This window comes from Pygocentrus nattereri, chromosome 9, assembly GCF_015220715.1.
Source record: "Pygocentrus nattereri isolate fPygNat1 chromosome 9, fPygNat1.pri, whole genome shotgun sequence".
Classification (NCBI taxonomy): domain Eukaryota; kingdom Metazoa; phylum Chordata; class Actinopteri; order Characiformes; family Serrasalmidae; genus Pygocentrus; species Pygocentrus nattereri.
In genome coordinates this window covers 6,507,979-6,534,306 of record NC_051219.1, presented here as the reverse complement: position 1 = coordinate 6,534,306, position 26,328 = coordinate 6,507,979, and the positions used below count along the sequence as shown (strand labels likewise).

Genomic DNA, 26,328 nt, shown 5'->3' with positions numbered 1-26,328 from the left:
AGGGAGAAAGAGAGAAATATGAGGGACAAGAGAGAAAGAAATATTAGAGGGATAGAGAGAGAAAAACAGAGAGAAAGAGAAATATGAGGGATAGAGAAAGAGAGAGAGAGAGAGAGAGAAAGGGAAAGAAAGAGAGGGAGAGAAATAAAGAAGGAGAGACAGAGAGAGAGGGAAATATGAGAGAAAAACTGAAAAATAAGAAAAAGAAAAAGATATAGAGAGAAAGAGAGAGAGACAGAGAGAGACAGAGAAATATTAGAGGGAGGGAGAGAGAGAGAGAGAGAGAGAGAGAGAGAGAGAGAGAGAGAGAGACAGAGAGAGAGAGAGAGAGAGAGAGAGAGAGAGAGGGAGAAGGGTAGACAGAGAGAGAGAGAGAGAGAGAGAGAGAGAGATTAACAGAGAGAGAGACAGAGACCTAGAGAGAGAGAGAGAGAGATATTAGAGGGATAGAGAGAGACAGAGAAATAAAGATAAATATGACAAACACATAAATAAGAAAAAGATATATAGAGAACGAGAGAGAGAGAGACAGAAAGAGAAAAAAAGAGAGAGAGACAGAGGGAGAGACTTTTTTTGACTTTTTAACAACACTTTATTGTAACCACGCCTCATTAAAGTGTGTAAACTCAGCCCTCAAACCAGCAATAAAAGCAAACAGGTTGCTGAATAAATAAATAAAAAAAGTGCAGTTCAACTTTGTGTTAAATAAAATCAGGTGCAAAGCAAAGTTCACCATCTAAAACTGAGCACACTGCCTCCCCACAACCCCACACCACTCTAAACGTCTCCAGGTCAGACAGACACTCATAGTAGTTCAAATCAATCAGAATCCCTGATCTGACCAGCCTAGAGAAAGTCCGTACTACATCTGAGTCGGCTGACCGCGCGACATGATTTCTCCGACTCATGTACACTGCCAGTTTGGCCTGACCAAGAATAAAATTAAGTAACTGACACTTGAACCTCTTCTTCTGGACATATTAAAAACCAAGGATAAAAATACGAACAGTAAAAATCACATTAAAAGAAAGAAACACTGTCTTTAAAACATCAAAAAGGGGACGCAGCCTAAAACAGTGCATAAAAGCATGAAACACTGTTTCCCTCTCAAAACAAAAAGGGCATCCTGGAGTGACCTCTGGATTTAAAACAGAAATAAACGAGTTAACAGAAACAATTCCATGTAGAACTCTCCACTGTAGATCTGCCACTCTTTTAGTTAACGGTGGTTTATACAGTGCTCTCCACTGTGGCTTCACCTCTTCAGCGAGACCCAGAGCATCTCGCCAGGCGTGGCGGTCCTGTTCTCCAGTCTCTTCCTATTAAAAACCTTCACACAGGCCGAGTAAAGCAGCTCACCAGAGACTGAACTCAGGTCCATTCTCAGCTCTTTTGCACGGTCCAGGAGGGAGCCCTGACACCCCTGCAGGTCAGGAACAATGGTATCCTTGGGGAAGGGGTCATCCTCATCAAGGCTGAGCACTCCTTCACCATAGTCTTTTATCAGTCCTTGTTCGTCAGAGGACAGCACTGACCTCCAACACTGCAGGAGGCCACTAAACACAAGGACCTCACCCCCAAGCGCAGCGCCAGGTAATCTACATGGTCCAGACCAGGTCCTGCAACGTCCACTAGATGACAGAGGGTAAAGATGTTGGAAGAAACAAGAACCCTGGCTAGTGCGGGAGACGTTTTTCTTGAGACATCCAACCGAGACCCATGAATAACAGGTTCCTCCAGAAGCCAGTGTAACGAGGTGCTGCTCATTCCAGACATGCTAAAAAAAACTCCAAATTCTAAAAGGTCCACGATAAAACACAGGCAGGCCATCAACGTCCAGCGTTTTAGCGCTCATAAAAAACAGAGCTCTGTCCAGTCCCATTCGCCACACAGTGCGTAAAATCCTGCATGCCACTTCTCTCCACACCAAGTCTTTAGGGCCACTAAGGAGTCTCTGAATGAACTGGAGGCGAAAGGCAGCAGGTCTGCTGGCTAAGTGAACCAGCCCTTGTCCTCCTTCTTCTTTAGGTAGATAAGAGGACGGCCTGTGGTAAACCAGTGCAATTGGTCCCAAAAAAAGTCTACCAGCAGTGCCTGCAGGTCAGCTAGAAGATTTGATGGGGGATCTACACAAGCCAATTTGTGCCATAAAAAGGAAGCAACAAGGTTATTAACAACGAGAACCCATCCCCGATAAGACAGCTGAGGCACTAGTCAATTCCATCTGCTGAGTCATCCCTTCACTTTCTCAACTGCACCCTCCCAGTTTTGCTTTACATGCTCACTGTCCCCCAAATACACTCCCAGATATTTAAACCCACCCGTCCTCCATGACAATCCAGGCAGTGTAGGTTCCCCACCAGTCCAATCCCCCACTAGAACAGCCTCACTTTTACTCCAGTTCACTTTAGCAGACGAGAGATTCCTAAAATCATTTAAAACATCCACAAAAATGTCCACATCCCTCTGTGAGCTGATTAAAACCACGAGATCGTCCGCATAGGCTGAAACAGAGACAGGTTGGCTACAGTTTGGTGCACCAAGGCCGGAGATCTTCTCTCTCAGCTGGCACAGGAGAGGCTCAATTGATAGCGAGTACAACATGCCAGAGAGAGCACAGCCCTGTCTGATGCCTCTGCGGACTTTAAAAGGAGCAAACAAACCACCCTTAACTTTGAGCACACTCTCAATGTCACTGGACAAAACCTTGATCATGGCTATAAAACCTGGGTTGAAGCCAAAGTTCTCCAGAACTTTCCACAGATATCCATGCTCAACCCGGTGAAATGCCTTTTCCTGGTCTAAGAAAATAAGACCAGTCCTCAAACCCAATAGCCTGGAGACGTCCAAAACATCCCGAATTAAGTAAACATTATCAAAGATAGACCTACCAGGCACACAGTACGTCTGGTCACGATGCACCACCTGCTCCATCACCTTCCCGTCTGGAGGCTAACGCTTTTGAGAGCAGCTTGCAGTCTGTGCACAGTAATGCCACAGGGCGCCAGTTCTTCAGCACCGTCAGGTCATCTTTTTTTGGCAGCAGGGTCAGGACAGCTCTCCTACAGCTAAGAGGAAGCTTTCCTTCTTGTACACTGACCCGGAGCACTTCAAGCACATCCTGACCCAATACAGACAAAAATGCCTTGTAAAATTCCACTGGGAGACCATCAATCCCTGATGCCCGGTCATTTTCCATACCCTGTAGGGCCTCGTGCAGCTCTTCCAAGGAGGGCTCAGCATCAAGCAGGGTGGCAGACTGCTGCGTGATTCTGGCCTGCAGTGGGAAGAACCTCTCCTCCACATCCCGGCAACTGGCCCATTCACTCTCAAACAGCTTAGAGAAAAAGCTGACTGTCTGCTGGCGAATTTCAGAAGGCTCAGAAACGAGACCCCCTGATTCAGACCGCACAGCATGCATAAACCTTTTCTGTTCGTTTTTACGCTCCAGAACGAAGAAGAACTTTGAAGGAGCATCCAGTTCCATCACTTTCTGGAAACGTGAACGGACCAGCGCCCCCTGTGCTGTAATGCCCAGTAGGTCAATTAGCGCAGCTTTTTTTCTTTTAAGAGCTGTAATATGCTCCTGATCTCCTGTGGCCTCCCCCAAACACTGGAGTGCCACTATTTCAATCTCCCTAGTGACATTGAAAGTGTACTGCTGGCAAAACACTTTACTTTTTACCTTTGCTACATCCCACCACTGCTGTGATGAATTAAAAGATGTTTTCTGTGACTTAAAAACATTCAAGAAAAAAATAAGGGATTTTTTCAAATTAATGTCAACAAAAAGTGCAGTATTAAAATGCCAGTATGCACTCTGAGGCTTAACGTTTCGTTTTTTAACAGTACACAGAACCATACAATAATCGGAAAAGCCAACAGGAGAAATAAAACACTGCGTAAAAACAAAAGAAAGAGACAGAAAGAGAGACAGAGAGACAGAGAGAGACAGAAAGAGACAGAAAGAGAGAGAGAGAGGGAGTAGAGAGAGAGGGAGTAGAGAGAGAGACAGAGAGAGACAGAGACAGAGAGAGAGACAGACAGAGAGAAAGAGAGAGAGAGAGAGAGAGAGAGACAGAGACAGAGAGAGAGAGAGAGAGAGAGAGAGAGAGAGAGAGAGAGAGAGAGAGAAAATGAGGTGATGAATCTAGAAGGAAGAATGTTCCAATATTCCTCTTGAACGTTGTTCAGGTCTGACCTGCAGCTACTGAAAACGCTTCCTACAGGTTGTGCTGTCAAAAATCCAAGAGTTCACTGACTTTTTCACCAGTACTGCGAATGTTTAAATGCTGAGCTCATCAATAAGAACCACATCAAATATTATCATTGTTTATGTGTTTTTAGCTTCAGCACAAGTGTCTGTCTGTAGTTGTGACTTAGATGAAGAAGAATCACAATTTATGACCAATTAATGCAGAAAACTGAGGAACTTCAAAAGAGACACATTTTTCTTGCCACTGTATGTAAAACAATAATAACTGGGTGTTGTTTAGTCAAAGACCCCAGTCTGTAGTGTAGAGATGGTCTGTACTGAGGCTGAGCTGGAGCTGTTGGTGTGGGTGAGCTATTGATGAGGGTTATTTTAGTCCACGTTTACTCAGCAGGTCAAAGTGGCCCAAATCTGATCTTTTTCTCCGTATGTGACACAGAAGTGAGTCCATGAGGCAGTGAGAACAGTAAAAACTCAATGAATCTGACATTTTCAATTCCGATTTGAGACGCTTTCATATGTGGTATTAAAATCCGATACATATCCGATCTACGGCAATGTGACTCTGAACAGCCAGATCGGAATTCATGTGACTTTACGTCAGTCCAACTCGGCATTTGTCATAATTTCACGCTGCTGAGGCTCATAAACATTTAGGCTCATGTTTCTGTATCAACATTTAGACGACTTATCACAACTGCTCAGTGGTCAGAGAGGTTCTGAAAGGACTGGCCGAACGTGGCCGGAGGAGACGAGGCTGCAGCGTCAAAGAACAATTTAAAGAATCCGAGGACATGAACCGAAGAATGTGCCCTTTGAATGCATTGTGGGTGATGAGCGCAGACGTCAATGACTGGAACATAATCGCTCCTGTGATGCTGGGAAAGACGAAACTGAAGCTCTGGGAGTGACTGGCGCTTGCTGACCATCTTGATTGTTTACCTTTGGACGAGCCTCATGAAGCACTGTTATCTTGCCTGTGTGGGTTTAGGAGCTGATCAGTTCAGACTGATGTCACACACAGATTACATTTAAAAGATATTGTGAACTGCCGAATAAAAAACATCGGATTTGGTGGGAAAATCAGATTTGGGCCACTTTTACCTGCTGTGTAAATGCAGCCTTAGTGACCACACCTGGCTTAGCACTTACACATCTGCTGCTTCTACTACTGACTTCAGTACTTTTTACTCTGTTTTAGTCACAAAGACCAGAAAAAATATCTACTATTTAATTCCTACGTACAAAGTGCTGATCAGAGAACATGTGGTTTCTGTGTAATTACTATGGACAAAGTTACACTAGTTTACAGTCCTGTTACTACAATGTTACAACACTGTTACAGAGAACTTACCAGTAAACATACCAAGTAATACTGAATGTGTTACTGTACTGAAATAAAGGGACTTAATCTCATTTATTCTACTTCTAATTTAGATCTACTTCCTCTGTCACATATGCAGAAACTTACAGAAACACTGAATCACTAAAAGCTGAAATATTCCTGGAATTTCTCACATTAGTTACTCTGGACTTACACACTGAACTGGATCATTATGCACTAAATATTACTAGTAAGTCCAACAGATCATTAAATCCTGAGGAAGTAGTTACACATACCTGATACTCTTCATGTAGTTTTAGTAGTTTGTTATGTAAATTAATATAAATGTTCAAAATACGTTCCAGAAACCACCAAATATTTACTTATTAAATACTAGTTACTTACTGTAACATCATAAAAAGATCTACCCAGTTTCAAGTCAACACTCTCATACTTTCTCTTTAACCTGGGAACCTTTTAAACACTATGAAATCAATGAATAATCTGCTGAATAATCTAATCTGTTAACGCTGCACAATCACAAGACGACGCCCGCGGATCTTAAACATGGAATCTGTTTAATTATCAGTATGTAAGTCCAAGTAAAACACAATCTCAGGAAAATCCAATATTGTAGTCCCAAAACCAAACAGGGCTCAAAAACTGGAATAACCAAAACACACAGGCAACCGGAGCAAAAGGCCAAACCAAAAGAGTGAAATCCAGAAAGCAAAAGGTTCAACACACCAAGTCAAACGGTCAGAAAATACTGGACAGTAGTAAAATATAACACCTCACAAAGAGCAGAACAAACCGGGACTATTTAAGCTCTGAGACAAACACACGCACAGGTGACCTGACCTAGAAATCAGGTGACTGAGAACAACGCAGTTACACCTGATTGGAGGAACTGGTGACGTCACCAGGACTGGAATTATGGGAAATGGAGTCCTGGAGCGTGCTAGCCAAGGGAGGAGAACCCAGAATTTTCCGACAGCAGTGAAATACATGAAGGTACTGAAAGGCTGAATCACTAAAACCTGAAATGCACCTGGTATTTCTAACAACAGCTCCTCTGAAGTTAAAAGGTAAATATGAAGGATTTACAAGTAACACTTCATATTTACCTTTAACTTCTGAATAAGTGCAGCTGGAAGTAATTAGTAGTGTGTTATGTAAAAAACAATATATGTGTAAAGTAAGTACCAGAAAATTACTGCTAAATACCACAAATTTACCTTCATTAAATATTAGTTGACTTTAGTTCTGTAAAATAAGGATCTACCCAGTTCTCATTCACCAGTCTCACACTTTCTCTTTAAAGGGGAACTCCATCCATTCAGCTAAATCAATCAGTCATTTAACGCTTTAGATGTAAAAATCATTCAGAGCAGTTTGGAGTGAAATGAGCCTTTCTAAAGAAATTTACAGTCAAAATTATTCACCATTATAGTTCTAGGAACCAGACGTTTTCATGTCTGCACTACACATATCACCATTTTATCTGCTCCTAAATGACCAGTGAACTTTCACGTATCTCAGAAGCTTTTAACTGTCACGCTGATCGTGGTGAACTAGTGCTAACCTGAAAAAATACGTTTTCTTTAGGTACAATTTTTTCCTTACAACGCCCTGCAGGAACCTCTCCGCCCTAAATGCACTCTGGGGAACGGTCGGACTGCAGAGCCGCAAATTTACACACCTGCAGTTTCACTGCAGCAGAAACTGGATTCTAACTAGGAAAGAAACGTTCATGAGTGAAATAAATTAGTCGTCATTAAACACCCAAAACATCTCACTGTTAGCCGTTAGCTTAGAACAGACTGGCTCTCCTTAGATTTTCAGTAAAGAGTAAAATTACTACAAGTACAAATAAACATCATGTCTCTCTTTCTGTCCTTCAAACACACAAACACACACACACACACACACATGAACACATCAAGCCCAGAAATAGCAAAGTATGTTAAGGAGGCAGAAAAGTACAATGAATTAATACCTGAGTGTCTCCAGTTTACAGTGTTGATCCTCCAGTCCAGCAGAGAGCAGCGTCACTCCTGAATCACACAGACTATTAAAACTCAGATCCAGTTCTCTCAGACTTGAGGAGTTTGATCTGAGAACTGAGGCCAAAGGTGGACAGCTCCCCTCTGAGAGACGACACTCAGACAGCCTGTGACAGAAATGATATGAGATACATTATCATTACACCCTCAAATACAAACAGACCTACAAAACACTCACCAGGAAAAAAGACATTCTGACAGAAATCATCTCCCTGACTCACAAACACAGTTCACTATTACGGAGAAACCAGCTGAAGATCTAAAAACAGTTATTTCTGTGACATATATATATATATATGTGTGTGTGTGTAAAGAGAGAGAGAGAGAGACAGAGAGAGGGAAAGAAAGCGAGAGAGGGAGACATACAGAGTGAAAGGAAGAGAGATGGAGAGAGAGGGAAAGAAAAAGAAAGAGAGAGGGAGAGAGAGAGGGAAATATGAGAGAAAAATAAAAAAATGAAAGAGAGGGAAAAATGAGAGTAAAAGAGAGAAAAATGAGACAGAGAGAGAGAGAGAAAGGTAGAGAGACGGAAAGAGAGAGAGAGGGAAACATGAGAGAAAAAGAGAAAAATTACAGAGGGGGTGAGAGAGATATGGAGAGAGAGAGAGAGAGAGAGAGAAAATATGAGAGGGATAAAGAGAGAGATGGAGAAACAGAGAGAAAAAAGAGAGAAATAGGGACAGAGAGACAGACAGAGATAGAGAGTGAGAGTCAGAGACAGAGAGACAAACAGACAGACAGATAGACAGACAGAGAGAGACAGACAGAAACAGAGAGATAAAGACAGACGGAGACAGAGAGAGAGAGAGAGAGAGAGAGAGAGAGAGAGAGAGAGAGAGAGAGAGAGAGAGAGAGAGAGAGAGAGAGAGAAAGAGAGAGAGAGAGAGAGAGAGAGAGAGAGAAAGAGAGAGCAAAAGAGAGAGATGATGATGATACTAATCTCTCTCTCTTTCCTGCATGTTCACTACCTGAATACCTGTGTTGAATATTATCCAGAGAAAAAAGATCCCAAGATGGTTAATCGGCTTAGCAGATAAACAAATGTAATACTAACAAAAAATGAATAAAAAGTTAAATAAATAAATAAATAATTATCTTCCAGCTTTTCCTGTTTTAATATGATAATGTCTCATAAAAAACTGCCGTCCGTAAAGAAATGTGGAATTTGGTGTGAAGAACTTGACTGGCCTGCTCAAAACCTTGACCTCAACCCCAGTTAACACCACTCTAATAAATGACATGGTCAGCCAGTGGTGGTTCAACAGCTGGAAGAACATTCAGGAGGAACTTTCTGAAAACTTTTTCAGCTGCACAGAAACATCAACCAAGCTTTTGTCTGACACAGTAAAAGAGGAGCTGCTGATGTTCAGAAGTTCTGAAACTATTGCTATGAGCTCTATATGGTGGAAAGACAAGCTCAGATACTGACATGAAAACATCATCCCAACAGTGAGGAACGCTGGAGGGAGCATCATGAGTGGGGCTGTTCTGGACTTGGACGGACTGACATCATCAAGAGAAAAATGAAATCTCCAGTTTATCAAGATCTCCTACAGTGAGGATGACTGTCCACCAGCTGAAGCTCAGTAGAAGAAAGAACACTCAGCTGTTCCTCTTGAATGTTGTGCAGGTCTGATCTGCAGATACTGAAAGAACTTTCTTCAGGTTTTTGCTGTCAAACGACTTTAGACCAGTTATTAAATACAAGGCTTCACTGAATTTGTCCACCAGCACTGTGAATGTTTAACTGGTGTGAACAATAAACACATGAAAGATTTTCATTGTTTGTGTGTGTAACCCTTTAGCTTTTTACTGAAAAGGGTATGCCACGGTTTTGCTAGGTTCAAAAGAAAGGAGGACAAGGAGACTGAGGACACAACGATAAATTTCCCTTTCAACACAACTATTTGTACTGATAAATCACCAAATTTACAGATCAAAATCACAGTAATGTACACTGAAAAGGGCCCAGCACAAAAAAAAAAGGAAAAAATGATATTAATGAGGAAAAGTAAATAAAACAAAATTAGAGCTCTTTGGGTATTTCTTTTTTTTCCTTCTGAAAAAAGTCAAGAGATCTCACTGTTCTAAAAAAAAACGAAGAGAGTTCAATTCCAGGACAACCTGAACTCAGTTATTCAGCTTGTTTGTTGCAGTCCAAAATGTGTGTGTATTCTCCAAAAAAAGTGTGTTGCTTATGAATGTGCAGGAACAGCTGGTTGAAGTCTCATCTGTAGCTCCGGCTCGGACTTTTCCCTATACGAAAGCAGAACGACTCGTCCACACGGGGTCTGGCTCGCCGCTCCGTTCTCCTAATAATCTGCACTCACGGGTTTCACAATCCAGAGCAGTTCAACAGAAAAAAAACAATCTATGCAACAAACAAACAACTGTTACTACTTCACATTACACACTTTTCTTTTACAGATTTAAATCTGAACGCTGGTATAAAATAACCACAATTCTCACATATAAAAAAACAAATGAAATGCCCAACAGACATGTTTCTCCCTTATGAACAGTAAAAATAGCTTCAATACTTCAAATGACCTTATAGCTCTATGATATATGACAACTTAGAGTCAAAGTGGTAGTTTAGAGGCTAATTTGCACATCACGTATCAAATTACAAGCATGGGTGTGACTAGCCCCACATACTGGTGCTAGCAGTTAGCTTGTTTTCCTCGTGCATCAACCACAACTGACAAATACAAAATATTCTGCTGCTTAATAATCAAAATGAACTTAATCACAAGTCCAACTGTTTTTTTTTCTCTCTCTCTTCAAAACTGTTTTTACACACTTCTGCCTTGAATTTGACATGTTTTAAAGTTAGAAACCGGCTAATAGAGTGACTAGCATAGCACTGAAACATACGACTCGCCGGAGCTGCACACCAAAATGAGGAATTCTCCATTAGAAACCCTCCAAAAAGAACACCAGCTTCTCCCAAAAAATGGGAAAAAACACTAATCCTTCTCACTACTTGACTGTAATGTCTTAAATCAGGTCAAACACTTCAGTTTAGTTCGTAAAAGAGGAGCAGCTGCGAGCTGCAACTCCAGCCTGCTCCGCCTTATTTTCTCTCTTCTAAAAACTCGCCGTAACCGGTTGATCTTAACAGCGCTACGCTGCCCCCTACAGGAATCTGCTATGAACTTCAAGCAGTTAGAGCAGTAGAGAAAATGTCCTTTTGAGGTGGGTTACATGTGTTATTTGCTTTAGCATATTGTGTTTGTTTACTTGTGACTTAGATGAAGAAAATAAATATATATGATGAAATAATGCAGAAAACTGAGTGATAAAGTACAGACATACTTTTATTTGCCACTTTATGCAAAACAATAATAATTGTGTGTTGTTTAGACAAAAACTACAATCTGTACAGTAGAGATGGTCTGTACTGAAGCTGAGCTGGAGCTTTTGATTTATCAGACGATTCTTTTGAAAATCTTGATCTGTTGACTTGTTTACTGTTCACAGTGAAGGTTACCAAAATCAAAACATGTCCCTTTCAAAACTACAGCAGTCTGTCTCCTCAGATCTCAAACACTAACATAATATTGTTAAAAGAAGAGGTGATGAAGCACAGTGGTAAACAGGCCCCGTCCCAACTTTTCTGAAATGTGTTGCTGGCATCAAATTCAAAATGGGCAGATATTTAAAAACAATAACATTTCTCAGTTTCAACATTTGTTATGTTGTCTTTGTACTATTGTCAATTAATTACAGGGTTTAAATCTGCAAATCAGTGTGTTTTTTAACTCTTTGCACAGGTTCTCAACTTTTTTGGAAACGAGGCTGTAAAGTCATATAAGACAATAACATAAATTAAAAAGATAAATAATGAAGACGTAGAATTTGAATGAAACACCAAGTTAAAGAGAGGCGTTAAATGTGTTCACTGAGCTTTACTCTCTGAAAGAGTCTCTCCACGTTTTCTGGATTTTACTGAAGGTGTTTGCAGAAGGTCAGTATCTGCAGATCTAAGATCTCATGCTGGAACATAAACAGACAGACTCTGTGATGTAAGTGATGCTTTAAGCTCATTTAGAGCCTTAAAAACTAGCAGAGCTTTAAATCTATCCTGAAAGATGCAGTCAGTGCAGCTCTTTCTAATCGGGAGTGATCTGATCTCTCTGGTTAGTTTTTGTTAGGATTCGTTCTGCTGCATTCACTGTAGAGGATGGACTGAAAGACAAGCACAGATGTCCCCGTCTGTCCAAGGTTCATCTTCAAATTACTCATTACAAATATTAAAGCCACAGATTTTTTAATCAGTCAAAATATTATTGTTAGTGAAACTGCAAACAACCAAGATGCAAATTACAGTTGGGGGACAGGGCAGAGGGGGGGGTGGTTCTGGGGGATTCTAGTCCCCCCCAGCTGGACCCCATGAAGGTCTCAAAATCAAATTCAGGTGTTTCACTGACAGTAACCTTATGATGTTAATCTGTTTGGGAAAAACAGAAGCTCACATTCAAATTCAGGGAAAGGTCTTTGTTCAGCTGCTTCACTCAGGAAATGGTGAGATTCTGTCTTTGATTTTCTTCACTAGCTAGTGATGCAGCACTGCTCTGCCTCAGGGTGGCGCTGTTGCAAACTGATTCACTCAGTTGATCCTTCATAGCCTATTAACTGTAACTATGCCTGGGACACCTCTGAACAACTTTACTATGTGCTATAGCATATTTACAAATCTAAGAAACTGACCAAGAGACTGAGAGAAAGAGTGAACTGTGCCTCATTTCTAAACCAAAGACAGAAGAGAAGATGTGTGAGATCTCAGTGAATGTGTGGAAGAGCACATTACTAAACTAGAAAAGAGCATTTCCTAAAGAAGAAGTATTAAAACAAACATTGTCGCCATTAAAGCTCATCAGTGCCTTTATGGTGAATGAGTTAGCAGCCAGTCAGTGCTGGAGTAGCCAGACAACATGTAAACCCCCAAACACCAGGGGTCATTTCACACACTGCCAACAACTATACAATGTCATCTTTTAAGGACTCGTATCAATTATTAATCTAAACCCCACACAGCACTAAAAGCCTGTTTTTACTCTGTACATTTAACACTGAAGACATTCACCATTTAGAGAACCTGTAAATGGAGGAAAACTGCAGGTACACAATAAAAGACCAGAGCTTCACCTAATGGAATATAAATATCCATAAATCATCACTAATCTTCCTTTTTTAAGGCTTTTTAGAGAAAGTTGGTAGAGATTGAGCTCAGGTTTATTACTGGATCCCAAAATCCTTCTATTTTAGTTTTGCTTGATCTCAATGCAGCTTTCAAAACAGCTGATCATACGATTCTAATCCACCTTCTTGAAAAGTCCATTTCAACGCTTCTAGTGGAGTCACTAAAGGTTTAATTTCAGAGTTTTGCTTTTTTCATTATGCATGTTACTGTTAATGTCATCAGAACACATTAGATCAATTTTCATAGCTATGATAAATGACACACTACTGAGACTCCAGTCTCCACTCCCTCTGTTGACAGGCTGACCAGCTGTGGGTCAGATATTTCTCAGTGTAATGCTCTTCACATCACTGCTGTTCTAAAACAATGAATCTGGTTACCTGCGTCATTTAGAATTGATGTTTATTAAAGTTTATTATTTGACTGAAAGTTAGTTTACTTGTTTTAAAAGATCAAAAAGGCCTTAAAGCACATGCATACCTCACTGGAGACCTTCTGCAAACACCCCCAAAATACCACCTTTTACTAGACAGTCAAGCTCAGTAAGTTCTTGATTCTTTTACATTATTTACATTCACTGGCCACTTTATTAGGTTCAGTTGCTTGTTAACACAAATAGCTAATCGACCAATCACACGGCTGCAGCTCAGTGCATTCAGGCATGTAGAGGTGGTCAAGATGACTTGCTGAAGTGCAGACCGAGCATCAGAACGGGGAAGAAAGGGGATTTAAGGGACTCTGAACGTGGCGTGGTTGTTGGTGCCAGACGGGCTGGTCTGAGTATTTCAGAAACTGCTGATCTACTGGATATTTTATTGTTTGTAAAACGCTTTCAGATGCTTCTTGTATGAACAGATTCTTGGAAAGGCGTATTATTATTTTAAGGAGAATGTAAATTCGAGTACTCGTTTGTATCAATGATTATTCAAAGCCTTTAAAGCGCTGTTCAGGAAAATCCTATTGACTAATTATTTTAATAAATTACAGAAAATACTGAAAGATCCACTGGTCACTGCAGGACCCAATATGCTCAGTAGTCTATTTCTAGTGAATTTTCAGCAGATTTTGAATTAATTTCTTCAAGAAACAGGCTTTTTGACCTATTTTCACGTAGAGTGGCTCAGCTACCCGGCACAGTCAGGTGAAAAGGAATTCCTGTATATATGCTGGGGTTTGCTGTTCAGTGTAAATGAAAAATGAAATTTGATATCTTGGGTAAAACTGTTTTATTCTACAACTGTATTATTCTTAAAGTGCTTAAATTGGTCCCATCCTAAAGACTGAAAAACAGACCTTAAACCTAAACCTTAAAAGCTGTGTGTCCCATATCATTACATCACGTGACACATGGCTGGGAGGAGATTCACTTCATCAACAAAAGTTTGTGGACAGCCCTCCTAGTTACTGAGTTCAGGAGCTTCAGTCAAACTCACTGCTAACGTGTATAAAATCAAGCACATAGCTTTGCAGTCTAGATAGAAAAACCACTGGCAGTAGAATAAGTTAACGTTGGCTCTTCAGTGTCTGGCTCTACTCACCTATATAGGGCGTTATATGAAGCCCTGTCTTAATTTAATTGATGACATAAAGGTATGGTGCAGATTAACTGGCACAAACAGCCGATTTTTGCATTGGTTAAGTTTTAAATTGTATAGTGGCTCCGTATCCTGGCACTGGAGACCCCATGTCCTGCACTGCTTTAGAGGGGACCCTTTGGAAAAGCAGTGATGGCTGATTATTGAATTCACAGTAATTCACTACAAAAATGCAAAAAATGTTTAGATGTAAAATATATCTTGATGAAGCAGATGCTGCTGTAATGTTTACTTCTGTTCCTCGCTGTTGCTGTTTGGCACTTTTCTTCTATTAATATGTTTCTTTAAAAAATTCTTCCTGCTTTAATGAAGTTCTGAAATTCTCTTCTATTCCTCTACTGTCATCTTCTGCTTCAGCCACTGCTCTCCCTCAGCCCCCCGAGCAGGACACCCGCCTGCCTCATAATACACGGCTCTGATCAACGAACAAGGAGATCCACAAAAACAATATATATGATGTCTTTTCAGATCATTTTAGGAAACCCACTAAATAAAAAAACACAATTTTAAAAAATAACACTTTTTGTTTTTTTTTTTTACTTTTTTTCCTCCTCATCAAGGAACCAAAGCAGTCTCTTCCTGACTTCCTCAATCTGCTCCAATACTGTACCACCTTCTGCCTCTAATATTCTACCATATTCAGTAGAACACCTTTCATTCTGTCCTCTTTTCTTTGATTGAGGTTTTAAAATAGTCAATAAAGAAGTATTAATAGTGTTATTTCTGAAAATTTAATGTTTTTATTTGGTGGATTTCCAAATCTTAAAAGTTTAAAAAGGTAACTGTGTCCTGAATATTGCCTGTTCAAAATGTAACTTGGACTGAACTCAGAACCTCATTTCTTTCTCCTTCTATACTTTTACATCCCAACCCTGCACATTGTAGTGATTTCCTGCACCAACACATCCACTTGAACTCAGTAAGGGCTTGTTAATCAGGACAGGGGTTTTCTGGACTGCATTCCACTAAAATCATGGAACACTTTACGCGTAAAATTACTCTTGAAATAAACAGTACAGTAAAATGTGTAGTAATGAAAATACTCACACAGCTTTTCTGGATGCTGTAACGACTGGCAGAAGCCTCAGAAGACATTCCTCTGATTGGTCATATTTTCTCAGATTAAACACGTCCAGCTCTTCCTCTGAGTTCAACAACACAAACACCAGAGCTGACCACTGAGCAGGAGAGAGGGTGAATCCAGACAGACGGCAATATTTTCTTGTGTTCAGGTATGTCTGGACTTCCTGCACTAGAGAGTGGTCATTCAGTTCATTCAGACAGTGGAACAGATTGATGTATTTCTCTGGAGAGAGATTCTCCCTGAGCTTCTCCTTGATGTACTCAACTGTTTCCTCTCTGCAGTTAGAAGTGCTTCCTGTCTGAGTCAGCAGGCCTCGTAAGAGAGTCTGATTGGACTCCAGTGAGAGACCCAGGAGGAAACGGAGAAAAAGGTCCAGGTGTCCATTCTCACTCTGTAAAGCTCTGTCCACTGCACTCTTGAGAAAATCAGTCACTGTTGAGTTTGTATGTGTTTGATGTTTCAGCACATTTCTGTTCTGAGAAATAAAGGAGAAAAATACAAACAAAGCAGCCAGAAACTCCTGAACACTCAGATGGACAAAGCTGAACACCTTCCCCAGGTGCAGCCCCAACTCCTCCCTGAAGATCTGAGTGCAGACTCCTGAGTACACTGACACTTCTCTGACATCAATGCCACACTCTCTCAGGTCTTCTTCATAGAAGATCAGGTTGCCTTTCTCCAGCTGTTGGAAAGCCAGTTTTCCCAGAGCCAGAATAATCTCTCCAGTCTGTCGAGGATCAGTGTCACAATTTCCATGGTACTTTTGGTCTTTGTGTTTGATCTGAAAGATCAGGAACTGTGTGAACATTTGAGTCAAAGTCTTGGGGATCTCTCCACTCTCTGATTCACCCAGCATCCTCTCCAGAACAGTGGCTGCAATCCAGCAGAAGACTGGTATGTGGCACATGATGTAGAGGCTTTTTGATGACTTCATATGTGTGATGACTCTGTTGGCCACACTCTGGTCACTGATCCTCTTCCTGAAGTATTCCTCTTTCTGTGCGTCACTGAATCCTCGTACCTCTGTTACCTGGTCAACACACTCAGGAGGGATCTGACCACATGCTGCTGGTCGAGAGGTGATCCAGAGAAGAGCAGAGGGAAGCAGATTCCCTTTGATGAGGTTTGTTAGCAGCACATCCACTGAGGCTGACTGTGTTACATCAGACAAGCTCTCATTGTTCTGGAAATCTAGAGGAAGTCGACTTTCATCCAGACCATCAAAGATGAACAAGACTTTGTACTGATAATAATCTGCTGGTTTTAATTGTTTTATGTCTGTGAAAAAGAGACGAAGAAGATCAACTAGACTGAGTTTTCTACTCTTCACTGTGTTCAGCTCCCTAAAAGGAAGTGGAAATATGAAGAGGATATCCTGATTAGCTTTTACTTCAGCCCAGTCCAGAATGAACTTCTGCACTGAGACTGTTTTTCCAATTCCAGCAACTCCATTAGTCAGTACAATTCTGACGGCTGTGCCTTTAAAGAGGTCATTGCAGTTGATGGGTCTCTCCTGTGTTGCTGGTCTCCTGGACGCTGTCTCAATCTGTCTCACCTCATGTTCATTATTGACCTCTCCACTCCCACCTTCTGTGATGTAGAGCTCTGTGTAGATCTCATTCAGAAGTGTTGAGCCTCCATGATATGGGATTCCTTCATTAATTCTCTGGAATTTCTTCTTCAATGTTGATTTGAACTTTTGATGACAAGCAGGAGCCAGTTCTGAAAAAAGTTTATTACAATAAACAATAACAATAAACACGTTAATGTCTGACATCCTTACTACAAACACAGTAACACACATTACCCTTCTATCAACACGGAGCACAATATTGAACTGAACTGTGCTCTATGGTTCTCTTGTCTAGGAACCATCAGCAAAATTAAATACCTACAATTAATTTAGATAATAAAGGATCATCTTCCTGCTCTTTTGTCCTGAAGAAATTCCTTCCAGATTGTTTATATTTAACTTTCCAGAACTTCTCTGCTCAGTTTACTTGTCACTTATAAAAATAATGAACTTCATTATGGAAAAGAAATAATGGAATGTGCTCTATATCAGAGAAACTGTGTCAGAACAGAGCGTATATGTACAAATGGGTGGAATTAGTGATTCTGAGCTTACAGGCTAAAGACAGGAATGGGGCCCCCTGGTGGCACATTTTTAAACTAGTGGAGGGTCTGGGTGGTCCCCCAGTGGCACAGCCCACTACACTGCACAAAATGATGTTTTGGAAGTGAAATCATCTTCAATCTATTCAATATACCTAATTTCAATATCTAATTTTGAGATTGGAGTTTGAATATTATTAGAGTACTTAAAAAGCCCAAATCCTACATTTATCTTGTATTTTATTTTTTTAATAGTTCATCACTTATAATGTTTGTGTGGGCTTTGTTTTTCCATTTTAACTTATTTCTAGACATTTTTATTTTTTATAAGTAATTTTATTGAGTAAAATTTTCTCATTATATTAACAGATAATTTTACTTCTTTTAAGAAAAATCCCTGACACAAATAAAATCATCTGCCAATACAGTGAGATAATTTCACTTAATAAAATTACTAAAATAATAAAATAAATAAATTTAACACGCACAATAAATCTACTTTGTATTCTCATGGGGACCCTAAGCCTCATGCAAAGACCACCACTGTATATACAGGCTTTCCAGAACTACTCAGTGTTCCAGTGGGACAGAGTTCTTACTGGTCTGTAGTGTGCTGGCGAGGTCTGTCTGGTTCATGTTCCTCAGGACGTGCAGTGCGATCTGCAGTGTTCCTTCTCTGACAGTCTGGTCCACCTCACCCTCCACCTCCCTCTCAGAGCATGCTGGGAAATCTGGACTCAGCACCTTCTTGAACCTCTTCAGCTGATTCTTCACCAGAGAGATGACTTTGTTCTCCAGTTCCTGATTGGATATGAACATTAACAGAGAACAGCTGAAACACCACCATGTCCTAGTTCAGTGGTTCTCACATCAGGACCACTGAGAAACTTTAAAACTGGTCTGCAGAGATTTTTTATTTAATAAAACACTTGATAAAAACAACAAACTGCTCAAATCACATCCGTCTACTACATATTATATAGCTGAAAACTTGTGGTGTGAATTGAAGAGGGACGTCCACAAACGAAGACTGAAGAACATTAAGGAAGTGGAAACGTTCTGCATGGAGGAGATGGTCTGAGACCCCTCAACAAGTGTTCTCCACCTTTGATAAGCATTACAGAAAACAGCTCAGTGCTCTTATTCTCTCCAGAGAAGGCCAGCGAAGTGTTACTGAAGAAAACATGTTTCTGTTGTTGTTCCAGATCACAGTGTAGAAATTAAAATATGCTGCTGACCCATTTCTTTATGCTGGACATGTCACTCACTGCACGTGTGACTTATATAATATACTGACTGTAGCTCATTTTCATGAAGGCTGCCAATGATTCTGGAGCTGAATATAGGCAACATGCTGTTATCTGAAATTTTCACAGCTATACACTTTATATTCCAATTACCAATGTTTTTCATTGAGGATGTGTGTGAAAATGTGGATTTTTAAATATTTTATCAATTGTTAATATTTTAATTGTTTATTATGGAAAGTTAAGCAAAACAAAATGGGACAATATGTATTTGGGAAAACTGAAAAATACAGTCTAGCTGTGTTATATGATCACTAATACACATCTACTATATTAGTTACAGTTTATTCACTTTATTCAATTCCAGTTTTAACACATTTACATTTAGGAGGCGAATGACGATTCACAGCACACAAAAGATATTTTGCAGCTCTGTTTCTGGACCACAGGGTGAATTTTTCCAGTCAGAATGTTCAGAATGTAGTACGACTGGTAAAGAATCATTTTAAAGACCTTCTTTGATGTCAAACGCACAGATGAACAGATTCATTTGTGTCACACTGTAACATCAATTACATTTATTACAGGGTTTATGAATGAAGAGACCGTCACATAAAAGGAGACCCTGAGTCGATACAGCATTCAACATGTGTGCTGATAAAGAATTTTGAGCAGGCAGCGCCAATGTAGACATGCTGTTAGATCTTAGGTAGTTACCTGGTACTAACATTAGTCTCTATGGACTCTTAACCAAATCATACATACCACTGATTAAAGATGACCAGACAGTATTGATGGGGATCAGTATCAGATGTCAGAAGGAAAAAGAATGATGTGATCTAACCCTGTAACAAACCTATCCTGAAACAGCCCTCAGTCACACTGTGTGATGTGATGTTAGCTGTGTAGGTCTTCCTGTGGGGTAGTGGAGTGTTGGAGTAGTTAATACTACAGGCTGATTGGAGATTAATGTGAGATTCTCAGGAGAAAATAAACACAGTTTACCCACAATTATATGCATATACATGTACAAACACACACCTGGAATATGGACTCCAGATGGGTCATGGTGATCTTTGCTCTCTCCTTTTGGGAGCTATGGAAAAGCAGGAAAAAAAAATTAATCTATATGATATTTATACAGCATGAACCACTAAACAGACCAACAGGTAAAAACTTTCTTTTTTGTTTCTTTTATTTGTATTTATTTATTTTTTAAATTATTATTATTATTATGATTATTTTATTTATTTATTTTCTCCCTTCTTCTCTTTCTTTCCTGTCCTCTTTTTTCTCTCCTTTATTGCCCGTCAGGCCTGGCCAAACAAATAAAATACAAACATTAACAAGAACAGGCTTTAGTAACCTATAGAGCTGTTCTTGTGAAAACAAATATGTTTGGTACATCAGTGCATTCGGATTACCATTCCGTTCGCAAAAATTGCCAGACATGACAGGTTTAAAAAAAACAAATTCTCACTTGTTCAAATTCAGCTCATAAAAAATAATAACAGAGTAAATCTACTCTACGTTACTAGAACTAATAATAACTATAGTGGTACATGATTTGTTGCCCAGCAGCTTATAAATAGAAAAATTCATCTGTGGTAAAATCATAACTCTGGAGCCATTTGAGAATTCACGTGTAAAAAGTAGGAAAATGATGGTTAATCCATGATAAAGAGGATTAACAGACATAAAGCTCAGCTCTTCTCTTAAATAGGGAATCTACCAGTAGCTCTTATTATAGTGATCTGAGATGGATTGGCTATGCCTCGATCCAGACAGTAGGGGGCGATCAAGGGCTTTTCCTCATTCTAGATAAAGCCATCTATGGGGAAACTGCACTGGTGTTTACAGGTGGTCTTTTACTCCCACTATTCAGGGGGGTAACAAATATCCATGATACTGTACTCACCTCAGTTCAGGTGAAGACTCTCCCTGTTTGAAGTTTATGCCTCCACCCATTGACTGATCACTCTTCATAGACACACAGCTGGGCTCAGGAGAGTCTGGTCTCTTACTCTGAAAGTGACTAAAACACATTCAACCATCTGTTAAGAGCCGTAGTCTTTACTGCGTCTCCCACCATCACACAGTGGCTTCATCTCTTATTACACTCAGTCATTTCTCTAAACACTCTTTGGAGAAGGTGAAGTGGAAGCTGCTACTTTTTCCTTCTACATTTGGCCGACACACGTCAGAGTGACACACATGTATTACACACTTTCTGTGAATGGACTTCATTTTATGGCTTGAAAGTCTTTAAAACTTCACTTTCTTCTTTCGTGTTTTTGACACAGTATTAATCAAAGTCAGTGCTGAACCTTCAGAAAAGGTTATTTTCCCACATCAGGCTGTCAGATTAGATACTATATAAGCTGTTTTACCCAGAAATCAATGGGTAACAGGATTAAACAGAGAGATCATAGTCATAGAATTATTACAGGCTGCTTATTTTTCAGTCACAGTTCTAACTGCCTTTTTTAGCCGTTGCTACATTAAGTCCTCAACAGTTCGTCTCCAGTCAACAACATAACAGCCTAACTGCACCTGTGTGTGTGGCTCAGTCTAACGTATTGGACTTGTTGTGGGAAGTGAGTCTCTCCCAGAGAAAGAAGTTCCTGAATGTGGCCACAGACACAGGAAAGTGTAGGTCACTGGTGGAAGTCGAGTTCCTTTAGTCGGCTATAAAGTGTGCAGATAAGCTCAGGTTGCAGTGTAGTAGTTACTGAAGAGAGCCGGCATAAGAGCTACGCTAATCCAGCTTGGAGAGAGCCTGGACAGAGACGAGTCACAGCCCCCCCACCTAATTACCCTGCGTCCCCAGCCTGGGTCGGGTGATGGGGGTATGTAACCTCCCCCACGGACCCTGTGTAAATTTTCAAAACAGGTGTTTCTGATCGCTCCACATACTTCCCAGGGTTCCACTGACCCGTCCCTACTTTTTTGCAACATGTTGAAAGCACCAAATTTGGAATTAGCACATATTTACAAAAAACAGCAAAAGAAAAAATATTAAATCTCTTCTTTGAGCTATTTTTAATTAAATATCTGTAAAACGAACGACTATTTTTTGTTTTCTTTGCAGTTCATGTACCTTCCCAACTTTTGTGAGTGACATATACTGACCAATTTCTCTGACAACTGAGATTCTCTCTGTTCTCTATTCACTTTTCTAAGATCCACATCCAGGTGCAGTGGAGTCTCATAGTTTTGGTCAGTGTAAGAACATTTATGCTTCATGCAAATCTCACCTCTGACGTTCTTCAGTCTTGTGTTCCACAGAGCCGCGCCTTTTGGAGGTCAACCAACGAAACATTTTCTTTCAATTATGTTACTTGAATCTTCAGCAGGAGCTACAGAAACACTAAACATGTGAGAAAAGACTGTTTGGTTAATGTTTACACAAAGAAATAGTGCAGAAGAAATACAGGTGTTACTCATAATGATGCATTCATAACAACCTATGAAGGTAAAACCACTGAGAGGAACCAACACTCGAGAAACAGCATAAGATCTTGAAGAAGAACCAGTTCTGGATAATATGAAGATGAATTACTCCACACACAGTAGTCCAATATTCAGAAAGGTTCCATACTACCAACTGTGATGATGTGTTTCTAAGCTTTAAGTGGTTCCTGAGCTATGAAACCCAAACAAATGTCTGCATTTAAAGGTTGAAGGGTTTAATGAAACTGTAGTTTTCAGCTGTTCACATATGCAGCTCTCTGCTTCTCTGTTCTCCAGCATAAAAGACTTCAGTCTGCTGTTGTGTGAGGGCCGTGTAATTTAACTGGTACCATTATTTCCACCTTCTATCATATCCCCATGTGTCTAATGTGCAGGTGTGTAAAGAGTAATGAGAATCTCTACTGGAGTAAAAATACTGTTACTGTGTTGATCATTTCAGTACAAGTATTAATAAAGGAAATGACTCGAGTCAGAGGAAATAAGAGGTTTATTAGAAAATGACTCAAGTAACCGAGTGACTTTTATTCATAATCACACCCTGAAAACATCTGTGAGACGACTCAGATACACGGCTGGAAATAAAGTGGAAATAATCACAAAATTACATGAGAAAATGTTTCGAGTCTTGAGACGGATCACAGTTCACTCCGCTAGTGCAGGTTAAACATCTCTCTGTGAACTGTGTAAGGAGTAAAGTTCACACTAAACTTCTTAACTTCCAGTCCTAAACAGGTCAGTGTGCGTTCTTCAGCAAATGTACTGAAATTTCAACACTGAACCACTGAAAACCAGAACTGGTGGTAGTTCAGCCCATTTAATGACAGCATGTTAGTGTTTATTATGATTTTTGTTTTCCTTCCAAAACTTTTATTAAACGTCCAGAACATGGAAAACAGACATTAATGCTGAACACAGAGAGCAGCACAACCACACAGAAAAAGAATCGTCAAACTTTTTCATTTAACAATAAAAACTGGGGTGGGCTGGGGGTTCTGGATTCATGAGGGGAGCTTGATATTAGAGTTGCCAGTCTGCAGCTGCTACACCATTTAAGGTGGAATGGGAAATATGAATACAAGGCTAATGAATGAAAAGCCAATTTCACTTGTGTTCTAAAATAAAATAAGCCAAGTAGGAGCAGAGTAACAGATACAGTGCTCATTTGTCTCATTTAAATGTTTCAGAACATTAAACTAGCTTTAATATAAGATAAAGACAATGTGAGTGAACACAAAATGCAGATTATCATTCTGTTTACTGAAAATGGGGATTTATTCAAAATATATATCACCCATCTGAAAAAGTAATTGCACCCTAATGACTGGTTGTGCCACACTTGGCAGTAACAACTGCAGTCAAACAACTGTGATAACTTGCTATGAGTCTTTTACATCACTGTGGAGGAATTCTGGCTCACTCTTCTGTGCAGAATTGATCTAACTGGGCTACACTGGAGAGTTTTAGAGCAGGAACTGACCGTTTAAGGGTTGAGATGGGATTCAGGTCAGGACTGAAAATCTGCCAATATTCCACATCAGGGTTTTATTTTGTAAAGCTCAGAACTTCAGTCGAGCTCAGATGAAGAAACCAGGTTCAAACTGTTCAGACTGATCTGTGAAAAATCTCTCAGCTCTTATTTTTCCCGTCCGTGGTCAGAGTACAGCATGAGCCCGGAAAGTGAAGGTCTGTGAAATATGAGCAGGAATAACATCCTCAGGAATAAGACCAAATGACTCTGCAGTTGAGCTCCATACAAACATCATCAGGAACCTGCAGATTCCCTTGTTGTACAGATTACTGGCTTTGGAAAAATCTGGAAAGAGCCCCGGTCCAGTCCAAAGTCTGAGTAAACCAACCTGCTTGATCTCAGCACTGAAGCCTGGAAACACAGACTGCTAGACTAACCCGCTGAGATGGAGCTCTGAGGAACCCTGGACACAAAGACTGCTGGACTAACCCACTGAGACGGAGCTCTGAGGAAGCCTGGACACACAGAATGCTGGACTAACCCGCTGAGACGGAGCTCTGAGGAAGCCTGGACACACAGACTGCTGGACTAACCCACTGAGACGGAGCTCTGAGGAAGCCTGGACACACAGACTGCTGGTCTAACCCACTGAGACGGAGCTCTGAGGAAGCCTGGACACACAGACTGCTGGACTAACCCGCTGAGACGGAGCTCTGAGGAAGCCTGGACACACAGACTGCCGGACTAACCCGCTGAGACAGAGCTCTGAGGAAGCCTGGACACACAGACTACTGGACTAACCCACTGAGACGGAGCTCTGAGGAAGCCTGGACACACAGACTACTGGACTAACCCGCTGAGACAGAGCTCTGATGAAGCCTGGACACACAGACTGCTGGACTAACCCACTGAGACGGAGCTCTGAGGAAGCCTGGACACACAGATTGCTGGACTAACCCCCTGAGACGGAGCCCTGAGGAAGTGATTTCTGCCCATTTATTTCTGATCGCCAGGAAACAATAATGGGTCAAATATTCTTTTTAAACACGACCGCTGGACAGTTGATCTGGAAATTGACCATGACACTAAGCCTGAGAGACGCCACTGTCTTTATCACAAAATATGTTGTTAGATGTTTTGTTTATGTGCACAACACGCAGCACAACTACAGCTTTAAAGTGCTATATAATGAAAACTAATCATTAAAGTTTGAACCACTGACAGAACTTAAAGCTATAATTAACCTGCAGAACAACTTTACATCTCATTTTAAAAGCCATAAACAACTTATTCCAAATATTTATTAACATTCAATCTGTGGCCATTCAAGGAAACTTGTAACCAGCGGCTTTTTACAGGTGCCTTATGGCTGGAAGCTGAACAGGCGCGACATTTAGCAAAAGGTTAAGAACAAATATTTTCAAATAAATAAACGACTCTGGAGACGTGGAAGTGGAACCGGGCTTAACATGATTAACATGAGTGATGCTTTAGCGTCAGGATAAAGTTCATGTTGCGCACTTTGCAGACGGCCCCTTAACCCTGAAGCCCTTCTGCCCCACCGTCTTCAGCGACCTTCATCACAGAGCACTGTGAAATGTACCTGGGTGTGTCTTCCTCTCTGCTTTCTTCAAGACGAGAGTTAGTCGACTGCCAGTGTCACAGAAAGAGTCTTAACCAGGGCTCCTACCCGTATTAACACACTTTTCCCGTGGCCACTATAAACGTCCTGTGGTACTTTCGGGGTTACTTACTGTGTTTTTTAGCGCTGGACATTCTTGAAGGTCACGGCGAGGAATCTTCGTCTAGTGGGTCATTCTCGCCGTTTCTGTCAGTTAATGCACTTTCTCTGAAATAAAAACAGCTGACCTGTAAAAAGTCCACATTACAGCCGACCACTACAGACAGACGCCCCCGTCTACTGTAGCGCCATCCACGCATGCGCAAAGGAAGAAACGAAACTTTGGGGACAGCTGGATGATACTGAGACGCGTTCATGTGACTCTATAAATAAACTGATACTGAGACGCGTCCGTGTGACTCTATAAATAAACTGATACTGAGACGCGTCCGTGTGACTCTATAAATAAACTGAAACTGAGACGCGTCCGTGTGACTCTATAAATAAACTGCTACTGAGATATCAGAGCAGTGGACACTGGTTTGTAGTGAACACGTCACAAACTTCTTTAAACCTTTAGTTACTGCATTTATTCTTTGATTGAATCTTCATTTCCTGCAGTGGACTTGCGACCTGTCCAGGGTGTTTTCTGCTTTCCGCCCAGTGACCACTGGGATACGTTCCCCATCAACTGACCCTACTAGACCTTTAGGTGTAAACAGTCCCTGAGCCCCTGCAGTGACCTCCTCTACAGAGGCATCTTTAATGCAGCGCCGTCTGAGGGCCCAATGGTCACGGCCAGCAAATCCTGGTTTTGGGTCTCGTCCCTCACACACAGAGATTTCTCCAGATTCTCTGAGTCTTTTAATGTTATTATTTACCGCAGATGATGAAAAGCAGAAGTTCTTTTCTTTT

At 40.7% G+C, this 26,328-nt stretch overlaps 1 protein-coding gene across 8 annotated transcripts in view; it reads right to left on the bottom strand.

The window, feature by feature from the left end:
• The window catches only part of LOC108416108 (NACHT, LRR and PYD domains-containing protein 3-like), a 38,675-nt gene extending 12,950 nt beyond the window's left edge, over positions 1-25,725 (bottom strand). For 4 of the 8 annotated variants that reach the window (XM_037540851.1, XM_037540854.1, XM_037540855.1 and 1 more), the window contains exons 1-6: positions 25,547-25,725; positions 22,108-22,220; positions 20,769-20,885; positions 19,892-19,946; positions 18,203-18,404; positions 15,452-17,210 (exon numbers count right to left, since the gene is read on the bottom strand). In XM_037540851.1, coding sequence (XP_037396748.1) covers positions 15,452-17,210; positions 18,203-18,404; positions 19,892-19,946; positions 20,769-20,885; positions 22,108-22,172 — 2,198 coding nt within the window. In that variant the 5' untranslated portion in view covers positions 22,173-22,220; positions 25,547-25,725. Of the gene's footprint in view, positions 1-5,062; positions 5,067-6,602; positions 6,611-7,536; positions 7,711-15,451; positions 17,211-18,202; positions 18,405-19,891; positions 19,947-20,768; positions 20,886-22,107; positions 22,221-25,546 lie in introns of all 8 variants that reach the window. The other 4 variants (XM_037540850.1, XM_037540852.1, XM_037540853.1 and 1 more) reach the window with 2 other exon arrangements.
• Positions 25,726-26,328: the final 603 nt, after the last annotated feature.